This window comes from Phodopus roborovskii, unplaced genomic scaffold (genome assembly GCF_943737965.1).
Source record: "Phodopus roborovskii unplaced genomic scaffold, PHOROB, whole genome shotgun sequence".
Taxonomy (NCBI): Eukaryota; Metazoa; Chordata; class Mammalia; order Rodentia; family Cricetidae; genus Phodopus; species Phodopus roborovskii.
In genome coordinates this window covers 38312319-38330581 of record NW_026126418.1, presented here as the reverse complement: position 1 = coordinate 38330581, position 18263 = coordinate 38312319, and the positions used below count along the sequence as shown (strand labels likewise).

Here is an 18263-nt window from a genome sequence, read left to right as displayed (position 1 = left end):
CACAAGGCATCAACCTATGTGTCTTTGAGAGGGTCTTCATCATGGTTTCATTTTTAAAACATGTTTTACTCAAGTGCATTTATAAAATATCGTTGAAAATTTGTCCTGTTTTGTATTGTTTTTAGAGATAAAATAATTAACGAGAGAAGCTTTTGTGCATGATCATTCAAGTCTAGTAGAACAAACTGAGAAAGAGAAACTGCACATATAAGTGGCAAAATACACTAGGCTTACTATTGCATGACATTATTAGCTAACATTTGTTATTAATGGACTACCCAAGTTAAAAGGTGGGCAATTATCTCAGTCATACAATGTAACATGGTGGGATACTGTTTCAAAATTGTGTATCTTTCTCTCTACCCTAAAAGAGACAGCAGAATGGGCCGAGTCTTACACCCTAGGTAACTTTTGATATAATGTTAGGAAGATGGTTGATGTTCCTTGAACTGAAAAAACTGCAAAGTAACTAGCTAAAGAATGTGGAACTTTTAATTCAAATTTTTAAATTTTAATTGATGCTTTATTATTTAATTAAAACTATACTACTGCTATAATACTGGGAAATGTTTTCTTTTGTATAACTGAGACCCTGATGGTTTTAAAAGTTAAAGCAAATTCTTTTGCTTCTGAAATAATACAGGACCTCTCTCTGTAAGATGAACAAAGAGAAATGGTGACTTCAAAACATAATTTTATGAGATTATCAAAGTTATCATGAATTCATATATCTACCAGCACCTTCATTCCTGTTTTCACAACACTGTCACAGTTTGCATTTTACTTAAAAGAATCTGGAGCTTCACAAACAGCAGGCAACTGAAACCTAATATAAAAAAAAATGGATGCTTTCTCTACCCATGATCAATTACAGATTTTACCCCAAATTGGACAAAACTGAAACAAAAGTTTGCAATGGTGTTCAGGGTTCTTTTTTATTGTGTTTTCCACATAGATGAAAGTAAGGCTATTTTTTTTATGAGAAAAATCCATTGTTAAGACCCTCTATATGAATCAACATTGCCATTTAGAATTGAGTCAAGTGTACTGCATTTGAATTTCAGTATCATAAATATTCAAGATTAGTGAATTTTACTAAGAAAATAAGACTACTAGAAAAGAAAAGGAACCCTTGTAATAACAGCTAATAATTTATAAAGTTTTTTTGTCTTTTTTTTTTTAACTACTCTTGGAAAATATACAGTGTAATTACTTCAGAAAAACCATTTTGGGAAGACTCCTGTGTATCAAGTGGAGTGGGCTTCAGATTAAAAAATACATGTATATTTTCCAAAAATTTAAGTGTTAAAAATAGTCTTCTCCTTATTCAACTTCATGTTTAAGGAAGTATTTGACAGACAAGTAAACAAAAGACAACAAAAGTTTACCTGGATTTTAAAACAATAAATTCTAGATCTATAAAAATTTCCTGGTTTGTACACAAAGGCCAATGATTGACCTTCATTGATCCATTTCTATATAGTTATAAAAATACAGTATCAAATCTTTTTCTATTCCCCCCTAAAATTAGGGGAAACATTTTAAGTTGTAAATGTGTGGATGTAGCTATGCACCTTCCCAAGTGTACAAACACACATCACGTTACTAGGAAAATTATTTTCTTCATACTGTAAACATTTCAATTCTACATCTGGACATTTCGGAATAGTCTTTGGTATTTCTAGGTGCTGTGCTTTCAGACAGAAACCCCCTAGGCTTCTGCAGCAGTACTACATAGACATCTTAAGTTATAAATAAGGAAAATGCACTTGGAATAAGTTAAAATTAGCTGCTTTTGCATAATTCTCAACAACTACAGTGTACGCCTAGTCACAGTTTTATAAGGAAGAATATGTCCTTTTCAACTCCTTAACTTTAAGGAACACTTAATCATTTTGGCTAAAAATCCATTTTTGGAGTAGATCTGTTGGGTTGCATGGCACTAAGTTTGGATGTTCTCCATTTGCTGAAAGGCACATTTTAAATAATGGATTATATAGAAGTTGGCCCTGGGGGAAAAAAGAAAACACACAACATACATTAAGTTTCAAGACTCACAGTTAAAAGATAAATATGAAAATTTGCATAACAAATATATCCGATTCTTAACTTTAAATCTAAGATCAACTAAAGCTGATAAAATATTGATGACTTTTGCTTATAATACTATACTCACTTTACTGCTGTCCCATCAATGCATTTCAAAAATAAAGAGGGAAATAGAGAGCAAAAGCTGAAGTACATCGTCAAACAAAAACCACTCCACTGGTATTCAAGTGACCAACTTCAAAACCAGAAAAGCCAGTCTTAAGGTGTGCTATAATTACACAAAACTAGTTTTAGATAAGAATTGCTATGCTCAAGCTAAACCTTAAACATTTTTAAGAACAGACAATCTGCCTGTCTTTCAAGTATAGATTAATTTAAAATGTACTAAAAGAGAGGAAAACATAATTAGCAATTTTATATGAAAAACACACGTTTTTGCCCCTTTAAGGAATAAACATGGTTTTCAAAATTGATTGTTAAAAAACTCTTAAAAAGTCAAGAGTATGGCATATGCCTTAAATCCCAGCACTCAGAAGGCAGAGCAGGTGGATCTCTGTGAGTTGGAGGCTAGCCTGGTCTACAGAGCTAGTTCTAGGACAGGCTCCAAAGCTACACAGAGAAATTCTGTCTCAAAAAAAAAAAAAAAGACTCAATAAATAAAAATAAAAAGTCAAGAGTAAGGTACTAATTAATAATTTTATAGAATTTTTCTTCACCTGTATAAGTCAGACTTCAACCTTGTTATTAGTTGTTCTCTGAGTACTTCATCCCTAAGCATATTCTTTTATCATGTAGGGAGACACATGATAATACTGGAGCTATGGAAGGTGAAGAAATTCTGATACACAGGATAGGAAGGCAATAGAGCTATTTAAAGCAACCTAGTGAGCAGAAGGATGGGCTGTAGCCACTCACCTTCTGAATGTCCCATATCTGCTCTCCAGGAGCGACTGTCCTGTGACCTTTGTAGACACATGCCTTGAGCTGGACGACACCCTGAGTAGCATGAAGACACAGTTCCTTCTGGATGTTGTGCCGGATTTCACGCTGAGCAGAATACTCAAAGTACTGTGGGAAGGAGAGAGTCATGTGATGGACAAGAGCACCCATGTGCCCAGTTGCAAAATAAAACAGGATGGAAACCAACCTGCCACCCAAGAGTTCTTCAGTAAACACTATACAGTTATCAGAAATGCAAGCAGAGTCGTTATGACAGAAGATAGCAAGCTCTTGCATTTGTCCATTGCCAGCAGGGATTACTTCCTAAATGTGGTATTCCTTCCTTTCCAAACTAACAACTGGTAGAATGAAGGCTAGTGCAAGTGTACTACAGAAAGCAGCCTGCAAAGTTATAGGAAACAGTTAACTGGCTGCTTCTTTGCTTTCTCCCATAACAATCCTTCTCTTATTCATCTCAACTAAGTCATTTTCACTAATCTGCAAACTCAAGAGGACTTGCAGAGCTTGTTTCTGCCCCTGTGAGGTGGGTATCAACAGCCCCTGCCCACAGCATTACTAACATCTCTAAATGAATGGGTTGACAGGCAGGCGTAGTGTACTTTCAGCAAAGACTGACACGTGGTCAGCACCTGATCCACTGCAGCTCTCTACTAATGTATCGCCTCCACAGCCAATCAACAAGCCTCTTACTTCTGATGTTATCTCATTCTTATGCTTACTCCTCTGCCCTCACTTCTCTGACTCAGATTGCCTTTTCTTGTATATTGAAATGCCAACCTCTGACTCTGTGATGTGTCAATCCTGTGGCTGCTTGGTAACCCTTTAAAGCTTTAGTTTGATATGCTTATAAACCTGCTTAACAAAAATCACCTCTGCTGCTCAAGTCTCTCCCCCTATCTCATGCATGCAATGTACAGGACTCACTCTCATAGCTGTAGTAGACTATGCTCACTTAATATAAATCTACCTCTAAAGAATAACCCAAGAGTTCGCTCTATTGCCAGGCTGTTGCTTGGAAATCCTGTGACTCTTTCCTGCTTTGCTAACTCTATTTCACTCTTTGAGAACTAGATGAAGTACTTTTTTTTTTTTTTTTAATCCGTTTATTTCTCCTCAGTTTCTTCCCTTGGTGGAAAACTATAACTTTCAATGCTTCCACAGGATACCAGAGATCGCATGCTCTATACTACTAGAAATGTATGTGTAGCTAGTTTTGGATTCTCTGAGTCAAAGCTAAGCACTGTATCAACTAATAATATTCACTGTTGTGGTAGGCATTTTACTGACTGAACTACTGTCCCAGACACATAATAACATGCATTATAAATCACATATTTAATAATGTTGGCAGTCTAAGGCTAAAAGGAGTTAACATAATTGATTTTCAATAATGTAATAATGCCTGTTAGCACTAATATTTACTGAGCCCTTATTATGTGCTAGGCAGGCACTTTGCTAGAGTAAACACACCATAAACATTAGCAGGACTCAGAGCTTCCATCCCAAATTCCTTGTCTTAGTCTCATGATTAATTTCTCTTCACCTACAAGTAAAACATTAACTGATTTTGTAACCAACTTTTCATGTGGAAGCACTCTAAAAGGTAGCTTACTAAAGAGAAAGAAACAACATTCTACCTATCCCCAACTAAGTAATTTAAACTAAGATAAACCTTAAGAACTCAAAGATGATTTAAAAAAAAAAAGCCACATCACTATTATTAAAGACTCATTAAGATGAAACTTGTAAGGAAAGAAAAATAGTTGAAAATACAAAGTCAATAACTAACCAGCTGAAATTGTGGGGCAGATATGCCACTCAGAACCTGGATGTATGCTCTAGAGGGGAATGGGTATAAAATATTAGCTGTCATGGAGCTGTAATGATATAATGGCAATGAACCAGGACAGTTTCCAACCCAGTCACATAACAAAAATAGTTACTGGTCTTTGCATTCAGAAACACTGTTATAAAAGGTTTACATGTCATGAAACACCATTACATGATCAAATGGAAGATAAGGAGAAAATGCTCACATCAAATGAGACATCTGTACTTGAGTTCTCAGGGAACTAAACTTTGCAAAGTTGTTGACGAACATAATTGATTAAAAAGAATATGACTGCCTGAAAGTGAGTTGAACAAGGATGACATGCCAAAGTAGACAAGGAAAAGTACATAGAAGCCTTAACCTTACACAAAGAACTATAGGCAACTGAGGACAGCTGGGAGCAGGAGAGGTGACCCTCCCAGGGAAGAGTTCATCAATGGGTTGTCCAGTGCTGAACATCCATACAAGTAACATTATACAGGCTAAATGTCTTATATTTACACACACACATATATACATGCAATGACAATTAGTGAAAAAAAATAGGATGTAGATTTGAAGGAGAGTGGGGAGGGTTAAATGGGAGGTGTAAAGGGAAGGGAAGCATGTTAAAATTATATTAAATTTCAATAATAAAAAATGAACAAGTGAAAGATGTAATAAGTGATTGTGTCAGGATGACAGAAGCCAGAGACATCTTGAAATACAAACCAGACAACAGTACTCTCCTGCTCAAAAACCTCTGGATGGCTTCTGTTGAATTCAGAATTAAATCCATCTTCCTTAATAGGTTGGCAAAGCTCTGTACAACCAGGATCCTTATCAAAATCTCTGACCTCATTTCCTTCTATCCTCACCTAGACCACACTGTGCTGGCCACACTGCCTTCTGTATTCTCGGGACCTCCACTGCATAGCTGTTCTCACCCAGACCTCCTTTAGGATGCTCCTCTCCCAGAATGCTTGACTCCAGAGGTCGTCCAACCTCTGAATCCATCACCACTCACATTGTCTCAACCAGCTCTATCTTTTTTTAGCACCCCAAATTACATTTTATTTTTCAATTCTTATGGGGGGAAAATGCTACTGTGACATAGGCTTAACAAGCTGATATTATAATTCTTTATAAAACTATCTGCTTGGAAAAGATAATAGAAATCACACCAAATAACACACACTCTATATTTTAAAGATAGTACCTATAGTAAATTATTACAAAAATTGTAGTAATAATATATTCTAAGATAAATACAATTTTGGAGAGACTTTGAGAGAAATGTCCAAGTATTAACAATCATTGGTAACATGTCTACAAATGAGGAAATAAGCATATTGTTATTTATAAGATAATTATTTCTGTAATTATTCTTATGTAGAAAAAAGGAAAAATTAAAACATTATACACACACACACACACACACACACACACACAAACACTAAAGTAAGCTGAGTTTAATGACTAGGAAGATTGTAGAAGTAGATTGATCCTTTTTTCCTAACACCAATGCTTTCAAAGTCTTATCAAAGTAAGTACACAGCAGTACAAGTATGTACTACTGCTGTGAAAGTCCTGTATCAAAATACAGGCAATTCCCAGAAAGGAAAAAGTTCCAAGTGTTTGTACATTTTTCCTCACACTCTTCACATTTCCTTACCATTCGCACTAACCACCTCGCTTCATCGTACTAACCTCTCAGTGTAAACTCTAAAATGTTATTTTTCTCGGGAAAATCCGTGGGCACCTCATCCAGTTCTGAGGTGGTTTTATATACCCATGAAGCACTCTGGATTCCTTACTTCAGACCTTACGTTACTGACTGCAGATGTTGGTTCTCTGATATGGGTTCCTAACAGAGCTAGGAGCCCAGTGGATGAAGCCCACCCAGGGGTCAATAGGGGAACTTTCCGAGTGACTGTGGAGAAAGTCTAATCCTTCTCTGAGGTAACTTGTAAAGGACAAGGTCAAAATAAGCTAAAAGCCAGAAGCTTAACATTTTCTACAACTTTAGAAGGCTAAGTAGCAACATTTTACATTTGCTCTTACTTGGAAAAAATAGAATGGAAACAAGGATGTCAGTGATCAAAGAGAAAAGAAAAAGAAAAGGAAAGCACATCATTTAGATGTAGGGTACTGAAACAGGACCTCTGCCCTCACAGGACTTTACAATAGTGGTGTCAGTATTATCATGGGATGCAGTTTGCTATGACATTGAATATAGTCTTCACCTGGTGGCTCACAAAGCCTCCATACCAACAGTCAGGCAAGTGTCAAAAACTATACTAAACACACACAAACACCATCAAATGGCATTATTCATTTTTTCTTTCTGGTTTTTTTTTTTTTTTTTTTTTCTTTTGGTTTGTTTCCATTTTCTTTTCTATTGATCAAGTGGGTAACTTCAGATTACTTTCACAGCCAAAGTGGACACCAAAGTAAGTAAAAATGCTTAAACATGTCCGCACATAAGTTTATCTTAGCATCGAGCTGAGCTGTGACTTCTGTGAAACACTCAGCACCTGACTGTGTCTGGCAGGACGGTCACCTTAGACTGTGCTCACCTGGTTTCCGCCGAGTCCATGGCACGTGTACAAAATCAATGGTTTGCCTCCCTGGTTATTCTCACCGACATCCAGACACAGTGGTTGACCAACACTCTTAATCTAAGCAAAAGATTGAAATTACATACATAAAAAAAAAAATCAAACTGTATAGTTTCTGTTTTTCAATTAAGTTAAGGGAAGAGGCATTAATAATGTCAAATTTCAAAAGGAATCAATTAAAAGATATGGGAGGGGGTTTGTAAAGGAAAGGGGGGAACATAAAAATACTCACATATCCAGATATGACAGGATTAAGGTCTGGTACATACACTTCTGGGTAAACAGTATTTAGGTACCATGTAAAATTTTTACATTGAAGGCGTTTCTTTATTTCAAATCTTTTTGAAAGATCACCAAATGATTTCTAGAAACAGATGAGGGAATGAAGGGAATGCTCAGTTATATCAGCTCTGAAAAATATTGCAAATGGTACTATGTGTATTTACATTTAGGTATAAGCTAAGTTCTGGATGCAGGATGGACTTTGAATGCATGCCATTCATTCAAACAAGTGTGCTGCCTGCCTGGTCTCTGGCAGTTTAAGAGAGTAGAGTCACACTGGAGTGCTGTAATACACTTTACTTGTAAACAGAGTGTCTACAGAGCAAAGATCTCTACCAAAATGCTGTGAACACGGGCGGATTATGGGAGCATTCTGAATTCTGCTTAAAGTGACCTATATACTAAGGTGAGGTGAGGAAACACGTGCAGATAGACAGTGCTAAGACCCAGTATCTCTTTGTAGTCAAATTGCAAAAAATAATTCCCCAAACTTCACAGTTGGGTGTTTCCTTTTCTAATTTGCGTTTTAATCTGAACAAAATTCTCAGCTGGAACTTGGATTGAGAAAGGCAATTTTGAGTTAATTGTCTTTAACTTTCCTTTATTTTAAAGGGCAAGGAAAACAATTAAAAATGCCTGAATTATAAAAAAGCTGTTTAATTTTTTTCCTTTAAGAGAGCAAACTAGCATCAGTAAGTTATATACACATTTACTATTACTATTTTATTATTACTAGTGTGTGTGTGTGTGTGTGTGTGTGTTTACATGTGTCATGGTATACACATGTGAAAAGTCAAAGGACGATTTACCGGAATCAGTTATTCCTTTAAGGTGTGGGTCCCAGAGATTGAACTCAGGCCTTAGATTTGGTAACAAACTCCTTTACCCATCTTGATGGCCCTAAGGTATTTATTTTAAGGCTTAAAATGTATGAGCCTACCTTTAAATGCTTTTTAAATGTTTTCTCCCCCTCATCCCTCCCAAGAGGTGATTCAAGTATAAAAGGCTTATGGACTTGGAATAGTTTTAACTGTCATTTCATTATTTAGCCCTCACTTACTTGTTTAACGATTTTTGCTGCATCTGTGTTTCTCCTATAAAATATTTCCTTGTATTCGTCCATCCAGACTTCTGCAAGGCGAACTTGGTTGCGAGCAATCACCTGCGTGCCTTTTGGAAAGGTATGAGGGCTTTTGCTGCGAAAAACATGTCCAACAACAGAGCAAGGCATAATCTCCAACTGCCCACCACATTGCCACACCTGATAATTAATGATATTTGTTTAAATTTACAGTATTTTGGAAAAAAACTGTTGCTTTAAGTTTACCTTTAAGATACCAATAAGTATAAAATATAGAGATTTATTAGTGTGTTATAAAGTCTCTATGCCAATTCAGTTTATGCACTATAAATGTAACCAATGGCTTTATTACATGCAGTGAGAAATACAGAGAACAAACACACATCTTCAGAAAGTAGGTTTATAAGATCATGAGTTCTGAGTCCTTCATAAAAACTAATTCCAAGTTTTCTTTTTGGCCAATAATTATGCAAGTGTTCTAATATGCAGAGAAAAACAAGGCTCTCTCTGGTGTAGCTGACTTTCCCCTTTAAACACACAGCCACTCACTTACTGAACCAACACACTTTTTCCCTAAGAAATGAGGTAGCCATCTGGGCACAAAAGAACCCAGACTCTATTTACTCCCTGGATATTCAATTTGGTATTAAAGAAAACCATTCAAGAAAGCTATTATTGCCAAAATATAACCCATTATATTTTCAAAGGAGTTGTTCATATTAAAAGGTCCACATCTATGTAGAATGTGTCTAACAGTTTGCAGTAGTTCAGTAGTTCTAAATAAAATGTCTTAATGATTAGTTCTGCTGTCAGCAGCCAGTAAGTAAAAAAAAAAAAAAAAAGCCTAAAATGAAGTTATGTTTAATAATAGATGCTAGAACCGAGACAAATGGTCAAAACTTCATTTCCTCATTTAAACAAATCAGATGCTCAGAGACAAGTTCAGTTCAACAAACTGCATTGGGATTCAGCATGTGCTAGGGCTGGAAACATGGAGCACAATTTAAAAAGATCCCTGCCCTTCCTCAGTTCAGTATGCAACTGAGCCAGAACCAAAGCATAAACCTAATTCCTAGGTCTTTCCCCTACCACATTCCAACCTAAAGGACAAAGAGTGAGTGACATGGTTACCATAAAAATGAAGTCATGAGTTTGAATATATTCAGCACCATGTCATGACTACTAAAAGCCTGTTTTATATGTACTAACTTATAGCATGCATTAAGAAAAGGAGGAGAGCAGCTCATACGATACAAAGAGTTAAGTCTAGTGTCCTTTACAGTTATAAGTAAATGTTTTCCATACACACTCCCTTGATAATCAGCTCATTTCCTGAAGCATTAGGTTTAATTATATTTATCTTGGCTAGAACTCAGTAGCTACAAGTGCATTAATTGGTGTTACTGCCTGGACACAGGAGTTTAACTGATTCCTCTTGTTACACTGGCAACCATGAATAAATATATCAGGTTACAACTTAAATGGAAATAGCCTCATTGCCAATTTTCCAGCAATTACATTATAGAAAACACTAAATACATAAAGACAGCATACATCTGCAATGCTCCGTATGAGCTGATCAGGACAAAATACATCACACCGTTTGACTTGTATGCTATGTTTAATCTCCATAAACTTACTCTGAATGACATTTCTATATTTTCACCTCCCCAGATTTCCATTTCTTCATCATAACTTCCAATATGCTCAAAATATTCTTTAGATATAGAAAAAAGGCCTCCTGCAAAGGTGGGGGTCCTGCAAAGAAATATAGCACCAAAGTTTGATGTAGAAATTAAACAAGCTGAAAGGCTATTTAAAGAACCAAACTAATATTACAGGTAAAGAGGTAATTACATTTAAAATCTTTCATGGAGATAAAGAATAACTAAAAATTCTTTCTTCATAGTTAAGGTTTTGGGAGAGAGAACACATTAAAAAATAAATATGATCTTCCATGTTAGCCTTTCTCTCCTTAACCTGTTTTAATAGTCTTAAACTACAATTTAAGAAAGCATGAGAATTCACATACTCCTACTGGCTGCTCATAGTACCGTGCAAAACAGCCTCAGAAATGGCTAGTCCACATACACAATTATCCCATAAGCAGCTACTATGCAAATACACACACATATGTAACATTTGATGCTACACTGTGAATGTAAGATACTAGGGGCAAATGGCTTACTTAATTGGATAGGTTTCATCTTTCCTTCGGTGCTTCTCATGTTCTGGAAGCGATTCCCAGCCAAAGGAGAGGCTCCAGTCAAAGTTCCCACGATTATGGTTGCTTCCATATGGAGAAGGCTTGTTGAACTCAAATGTGTTTAGATCTATGGATGCAATATCTGGACTTACTACTGCAGTGAAGTTCTCAGCTATTCTGGCCAGCAGAGGTTCCAACCAACCATAGAAGCATTCACCTGCCCAAACAGAAGCTATGGTCAATTGAATGGAAACGGTGAAAAATGTTTCCTTGATATTACAGGCAGTTTACATAGAAATTAGAAAGAAAAGATCATCTTGTGTTTTGAGTCCACACACATGGGTGATTTTCTTCCATCTTAATTATAACAAGCAAACGTGATGTGTTTAAGAGTATACAGTGTGTTTTGATACATGGCTGTACAAGTTTGCACTCCTACCAGCAGTGGAAGAGTGTTTTCCTTTCTCTACATCCTCTCCAGCAGAAGCTGTCATTGGTGTTTTTGATTTTAGCCATTCTGACAGGAGTAAGATGGTATCTCAGAGTTGTTTACATTTTAAAGCATACAATACATTATTTACTATAGCCACCACGCTGTGCAACAGACAACAGACCTGTAAATGGAGCGACTTCTCAAGGGTGCTTGTAATAAGAGTAGGATTAAAAAGAAAAAAGTAAAATTGGGAAAATTCGAAATGTTTAAAAATTATTTATTTATTTATTTTTTTATTGACAGGGTATCTCTGTGTAACAGTCCTAGGTGTCTTGGAATTAGCACTGTAGACCAGGCTGGTTTTGAAACACAGCCCTAGATGTACTGGAACTAGTTTTGTAAACCTCAAACTCATAAGAGATCCGCCTGCCTCTGCCTCCAGAGTGCTGGAACTAAAGGTGTGTGCCACTACTGCCTGGCTAGGAAAATTCTTCTAACAGATGACATTTTTCTCCTAGCATGGCAGACAGCACTAATGCATTTACCATCCTTGTTATGGGAGGTATTTTCTTTTGAGAATGAATTATGCACCAAGATATCCTACCCACATAACCCTAAAATTATTCTAACTTATTTAAATTTATGTCCCTTCCTCCAACTCAGGCGCAGTAATTGAAAGCTTAATTTTTCTTCCTGGTTTAAAGTTAGAATTCAACAACAACACAAATTGCAGAAATCCTACAAATTCATAGAAATTGAGAAATGCACAATTGCACCATTCCTGGGTCAAGGAAGAAATAAAGAAAGAAATTAAATACTTCCTAGAATTCAATGAGAATGAAGACACAACATACATAAACTTATGAGACACTTTGAAAGCAGTGCTAAAAGGAAAGAAAGTTCATAGCACTAAGTGCCCACATGAAGAAACTGGAGAATAGTTAAGAAAATTAACAGCACAACTGAAAGCTCTAGAACAAAAAAAAAAAAAAAAAAAAAAGCAAACTCACCCCCAGAGGAGTAGGTGACAGGATATAATAAAATTGATGGACTAAACCAATAAAATAGAAACTAGGAAAATAATACAAAGAATCAGAGTAACAAAGAGTTTGTTCTTCCAGAAAATCAGCAAAATAGATAAACCTTTATCCAAACTAACCAAAAGACAGAGAGAGAATATGAAAATTAACAAGATCAGAAATGAAAAGAGGGGCATAACAATGGACATTGAAGAAAACCAGAGACTCTTCAGGTCATACTTTGAAAACCTGTATGCCACAAAATTCGAAAATTCAACAGAAAGGGAAAATTTTCTGGATAGATATCACTTATCAAAATTAAATCAAGAACAGATAATCAATTTAAATAGACCTATAACACCTAATGAAACAGAAGCAGCCATCAAAAGTCTCCCAACCAAAAAAAATCCCAGGGCCAGATAGTTTCACTATAGAATTTCTACCAGAAATTCAAAGAAAAGTTAATACTAATACACCTCAAAGTGTTCCACACAAAAAAAGCAGAAGGGTCATTGCCAAACTTTTTTTACGAGGCTACAATTACCTTAGTACCCAAGCCACACAAAGACACAATTAAGAAAGAGAACTACAGACCAATCTCCCTCAGGAACATTGATGCAAAAGTACTCAATAAAATACTGGCAAATGAATCCAAGAACACATGAGAAAAATCATCCACCATGACCAAGTAGGCTTCATCCCAGGGATGAAGAGATGGTTCCACATATGAAAATCCATCAACGTTATCCACCATATAAACAAACCAAAAAAGAAAAACCACATGATCATCTCAGTAGATTCTGGAAAAGCCTTTGACAAAATCTAACACTCCTTCATGATTAAGGTCTTGGAGAGATCAGGCATAATAGAAACATACCTAAACATAATAAAAGTAATATAAAGCAAACCAACAGCCAACATCAAACTAAATGGAATGAAAATTAATGTGATTCCTCTAAAATCAGGAACAAGACAAGACTGTTCACTCTCTCCTTATCTCTTCAGTATTGTAATTGAAGTTCTAGCTAGAGCAATAATACGACAACAAAAGGAGATCAAGGGGATACGAGTTGGAAAGGAAGAAGTCAAACTCTCAGTACTTGCAGATGACTTGCTAGTTTACATAAGTGACCTGAAAAACTTTACCAGGGAACTCCTACAGTTTATAAACACCTTCAACAAAGTGGCAGCATACAAGATTAACTCAAAAAAAATCAGTAGCCCTACTATATACAGACAATAAAGGGGCGAGAAAGAAATCAGAGAAACATCACCTTTAACACTAGCCACAAACAACATAAAATATTTTGAGGTAACACTAACCAAACAAGTGAAAGACCTATATAATAAGAACTTTGAGTCTTTAAAGAAAGAATTTAAAGAAGTACCAGAAATTGGAAAGATCTCCCATGCTCTTGGATAGGTAGGATCAACATATTAAAAATCAACAGATCAATGCAATCCCCATCAATATCTCAGCACCATTTTTCACAGATGTTGAAAGAACAATAATCAACTTTATGTGGAAAAAGAAAAGACCCAGGATATCCAAAACAACCCTGTATAATAAAGGAACTTCCAGAGGAATCACCATCCCTGACTTCAAGATCTATTATAGAGCTATAGTCCTGAAAATATCTTGGTATTGGCCCAAAACTAGACAGGAAGACCAATGGAAGTGAATTGAAAACCCTGATATTAACCCACACACCTATGAACACATCATTTTTGACAAAGAAACTAAAATTATACAACATCTGCAACAAATGGTGCTGGGATAACTGGATGCTGACTTATAGAAGACCACAGATAGATCCATGTCTATCACCATGCACAAAACTTGAGTCCAAATGGATTAAAGGCCTCAACATAAATCCAGCCATACTGAACCTCTTAAAAGAGAAAGTAGGAGGTACCCTTGAACTAATTGATACAGGAGACAGTTTCCTGAACATCACAGCAGTAGCACAGACATTAAGATCAAGAATCAATAAATGGGACTTCCTAAAATTGAAAATCTTCTGTAAGGCCAAGGACATAGTCAACAAGACAAAATGGTAGCCCACAGAATGGAAAAGATATTCACCCCACATATGACAGAGGGCTGATTTCCATAACATACAAAGAACTCAAGAAGCTAGTTACCAAAGCACCAGATAATCTTATTAAAAAGTGGGTACAGAACTAAACAGAGAATTCTCAATAGAGGAAAGTAAAATGACTGAAAGACACTTAAACTGTTCAACATCCGGGAAATGCAAATCAAAACAACTCAGAGATACCATCTTACTCCTGTAAGAATGACTAAAATCAAAAACACCAAAGACAGTTTATGCTGGAGAGGATGGAGAAAGGAGAACACTCCTCCACTGTTGGTGGGAGTGCACACTCATACAGCCACTTTGGAAATCAGTATGGTGGTTCCTTAGGAAAATGGGAATCAGTCTACCTCAAGATCCTGTAATTCCACTTTTAGGCATATACCCAAAAGATGCACATTCATACAACAAGGACATCTGTTCAGCTATGTTCATAGCAGTGCTATCTGTAATAGCCAGAAACTTGAAGCAACCTAAATGCCCCTCAACTGAAGAATGGATGGAGAAAATATGGTACATTTATAAAATGGAGTACTACTGAGCTGGAGGAGGGGGTCATGTTGAGTGAGGTAACCCAGTCACAAAAAGACAACCACACTATGTACTCACTCAAATATCGTTTTTAGACAAAGAGCAAATAATTACCAGCCTACAATCCACATCGCAAAGCAGCTAGGAAACATGGAGGACTCTAACAGAGACATATATGGTCCTCTGGAGAAAGGGAAAGGGACAAGATCTCCCAAGAAAATTGGGAGCATGGGGGGAGGGGACAGGGAGTTAGGGAGAAGAGGAGGGCAGAGGTGGGCATGACAGAGCAGGAAGATTTAGTCAGCGAAAGAATAGAGGAGAGCAAGAAAAGAGATACCATAATAGAGGGAGCCATTATAGGTTTTAAAAGAAATCTGGCACTAGGAAAATGTACAAAGATCTACAAGGATGACCCCCAACTAACAATCTAAGCAATAGTGGAGAGACTGCTTTAAATGCTCTTCCACAATAATGAGATTGATGATTACCTTTTATGCCATCCTAGAGCCTTCATCTAGTAGCTGATGGAAGCAGAAGCAGACACTCACAGATAAACCACTGAACCAAACTGGAATCCAGTTACAGAGAGGGAGGAGTGATGAGCAAAGGGGTCAAGACCAGGCTGGAGAAACCCACAGAAACTGCTGACCTGAACAAGGGGGAACTCATAGACTCTGGTCTGATAGCTGAAAAACCAGCATAGGACTGACCCAGATTCACTGAATGTGGTGTTAGCTGAGAGGACTAGGACATCTATGGGTCCTCTGGAAGTGAATCAGTATTTATCCCTAGTATAGGAATGGACTTTGGGAGCCCATTCCACATAGAGGAATGTGTCAGCCTAGACACATTGAACCCTGTTCCAAATGATATGACAGACTTTGAAGATTCCCCCAGGAAAGGCCTCACCCTCCCTGGGGAGCAGAAAGGGGATGGGATAGGGGTTGGTGGGTGGAACAGGGGAGGACAGGAGGGTCTTGGAACTGGGATTGATATGTAAAAGAATCTTATATCTAAATTAAATTTTAAAAATTGTAAAGGAATGTTTTTTTTTTTCTCCCTGGGTCTTAGGTGAAAGTAAGTCCTCCAGTTAGAATATTCTGAATTTAATGGCTAGAGAGAAAGCATTCAAAGCTGCTATAGTCCCCATGCAAGTGGAACAGGAGCAGGGAGTCCCATGAAGGTCAGAATCATGCCCTTGGGCAACACTGAACTGTGTTCCACCCTTGAGGGTCTCATTAAATTACATTTTTCAGTCACAGCCCAGAAGGACCATTGCCGAGCAGGGAGAATGCCAAATCAGATCTTACCCATTTTCGATCAGAAAAACAAACACTAGAGAGTGATAATGTCCTTTGCAAAACATTATAGATCTCTGTTATTTTTCAAATGCTACATTAAGGGAATATTGGATGCAATGGCTCTTAACAAAGAAACCCCAAACAAATGCCAAAGCCTTTTTGTGATAATTAGTTCTTGGGTGAAATGTCCCCTAAGAACTAGGCAGTTCGAGTCCAAGCATTAATATGAAGGGTAACACTGACCAACTTATAGCTCCAGGGACTATGCAGAATTTGCTAATGGCTAGCATATCCATTGCACACTGACTCCAAAGAATTTTCCAAAACTGTAAAATTGAAACCATGAAAGCACAGAGAAACATCCCAGAAATAAAAAAAAAAAACAAGATATTCATGGACAAGACAGCAGGATACCCTTTACTGGGCAGAATAGATTCAACAAATCTTCTGCAGAAACAAACAAACAAAAGACCTATAAAAGTTAAAAGTGGCAGTGTTGAGACAAAGTTCAATGATAGTGGTGGTCATACTTAGATGAAAAATTTAATCTCACAGTGTAGGAAGGAAAAATGGCAAGGGAAAATTCCTTTTTGCTCTTCCCTTCTCTTAAGGCAGAATGAACATCCAGAGTGAGGGGAGGGGTCCTAAGTGACAATCACCCCCAGGGAAAGTTGGGCACTGAAGACACTGAGGAGGCAAGGGCTTTCTGTATATGTCAAGTTCTTACAAGAGCCATTAGCTGCCAGGCCTGCCGCAGCTATCATCAGTTAAACATGCCATTCAGAAGAATGCAATTAGACATCTAAAGAAAATTGACTTTGAAATGAAGGGGAGGAGGGGGAAAGTTACAGGCCATCTACACACAGGCACTTACAGTGAGCATCTAAAAATGTGAGTGTCTCCGCAGTTGCCACTGCTGCTCCTAGCAACCGAGCAGTGATGAGGCCTTTTCTTTCTTTTTGTCTGACGATTTTCACTATAGAAAATTGTTTTATATAGTCCTCTAGTTTTTCATGCAGGTAGTCTGTAAAGAAGAAAGAACTTAGAGTTAACATTTTGAAAATATTTATTTTTAGATATACCATCTGAGAGCTAATGAAATCATCGGCCATGGACCCTGATAATTCATGTCAACATTTATTTATTCTGCTCGTAAAAGTGGCATTATATTACCTTTAACTATTTGAGGAAAAAGAGACTATGAATATAAATTGCAACTTCTGTAATATCTAATGTTATAACTTGTACTTATTCTATCCACTTCACACAAATACATGCATTATGTTAGGGACATGTGACAGGCCTACATGGAATGGACCCCAGGATTGAGAAAGCTCACAGTGATCTGAGCTGAGAGACTTTAAAAGTCAGAAAAACAGATTTTAGTTAAAAAAAATTCAACAAAATTTTAAACTGGTAATATAATTTGAGAACTGTGACAAGAAATGCCAGGGAATCAATGTGGTTGATTAGCTGTTGGGCAGTGATCAAAATAGCTTAATACCTCAATGTCAAGAAAAAGGCAAGGAAGGGATGCCCAGAGTTGTGGTAGGTTGGATTCATTTCTACTGTCAGCAGAAAACTTGGATTCTTTTCCAATAAAATATATAACTGAAAATGGGTGTGTAAGTCAGGTAGTTAAAAACAGCAAAGCTATAATAACATACACAATTTAGTATACTAAATATCTGAGGTTGGAGAGATGGGAAAGAAGCTAAAGTTGAGACGATAGACGAAAGAAAACTGAGTCAAATCAATCTAGTGCTGTTCAGATTTTTAGGCATCTTCAGTCAAATCTTTCACCATTAGATTCTTTTTTGTCATGGTGGGTGTCTTGTTTTAGACATGGTCTTGCTATATAGCCCAGGCTG

At 36.8% G+C, this 18263-nt stretch overlaps 1 protein-coding gene across 1 annotated transcript in view; it reads right to left on the bottom strand.

Annotated features, from left to right (window-relative positions):
• Window positions 1–918: 918 nt before the first annotated feature.
• Galnt3 (polypeptide N-acetylgalactosaminyltransferase 3) overlaps window positions 919–18263 on the bottom strand; it is a 37349-nt gene continuing 20004 nt past the window's right edge. Inside the window, exons 4-11 of the mRNA XM_051184556.1 lie at window positions 17267–17416; window positions 10992–11226; window positions 10444–10561; window positions 8783–8983; window positions 7673–7804; window positions 7399–7500; window positions 2965–3117; window positions 919–2009 (exon numbers count right to left, since the gene is read on the bottom strand). Of these exons, the coding sequence (XP_051040513.1) occupies window positions 1887–2009; window positions 2965–3117; window positions 7399–7500; window positions 7673–7804; window positions 8783–8983; window positions 10444–10561; window positions 10992–11226; window positions 17267–17416 (1214 nt within the window). The 3' untranslated portion in view covers window positions 919–1886. The remainder of the gene's footprint in view (window positions 2010–2964; window positions 3118–7398; window positions 7501–7672; window positions 7805–8782; window positions 8984–10443; window positions 10562–10991; window positions 11227–17266; window positions 17417–18263) is intronic.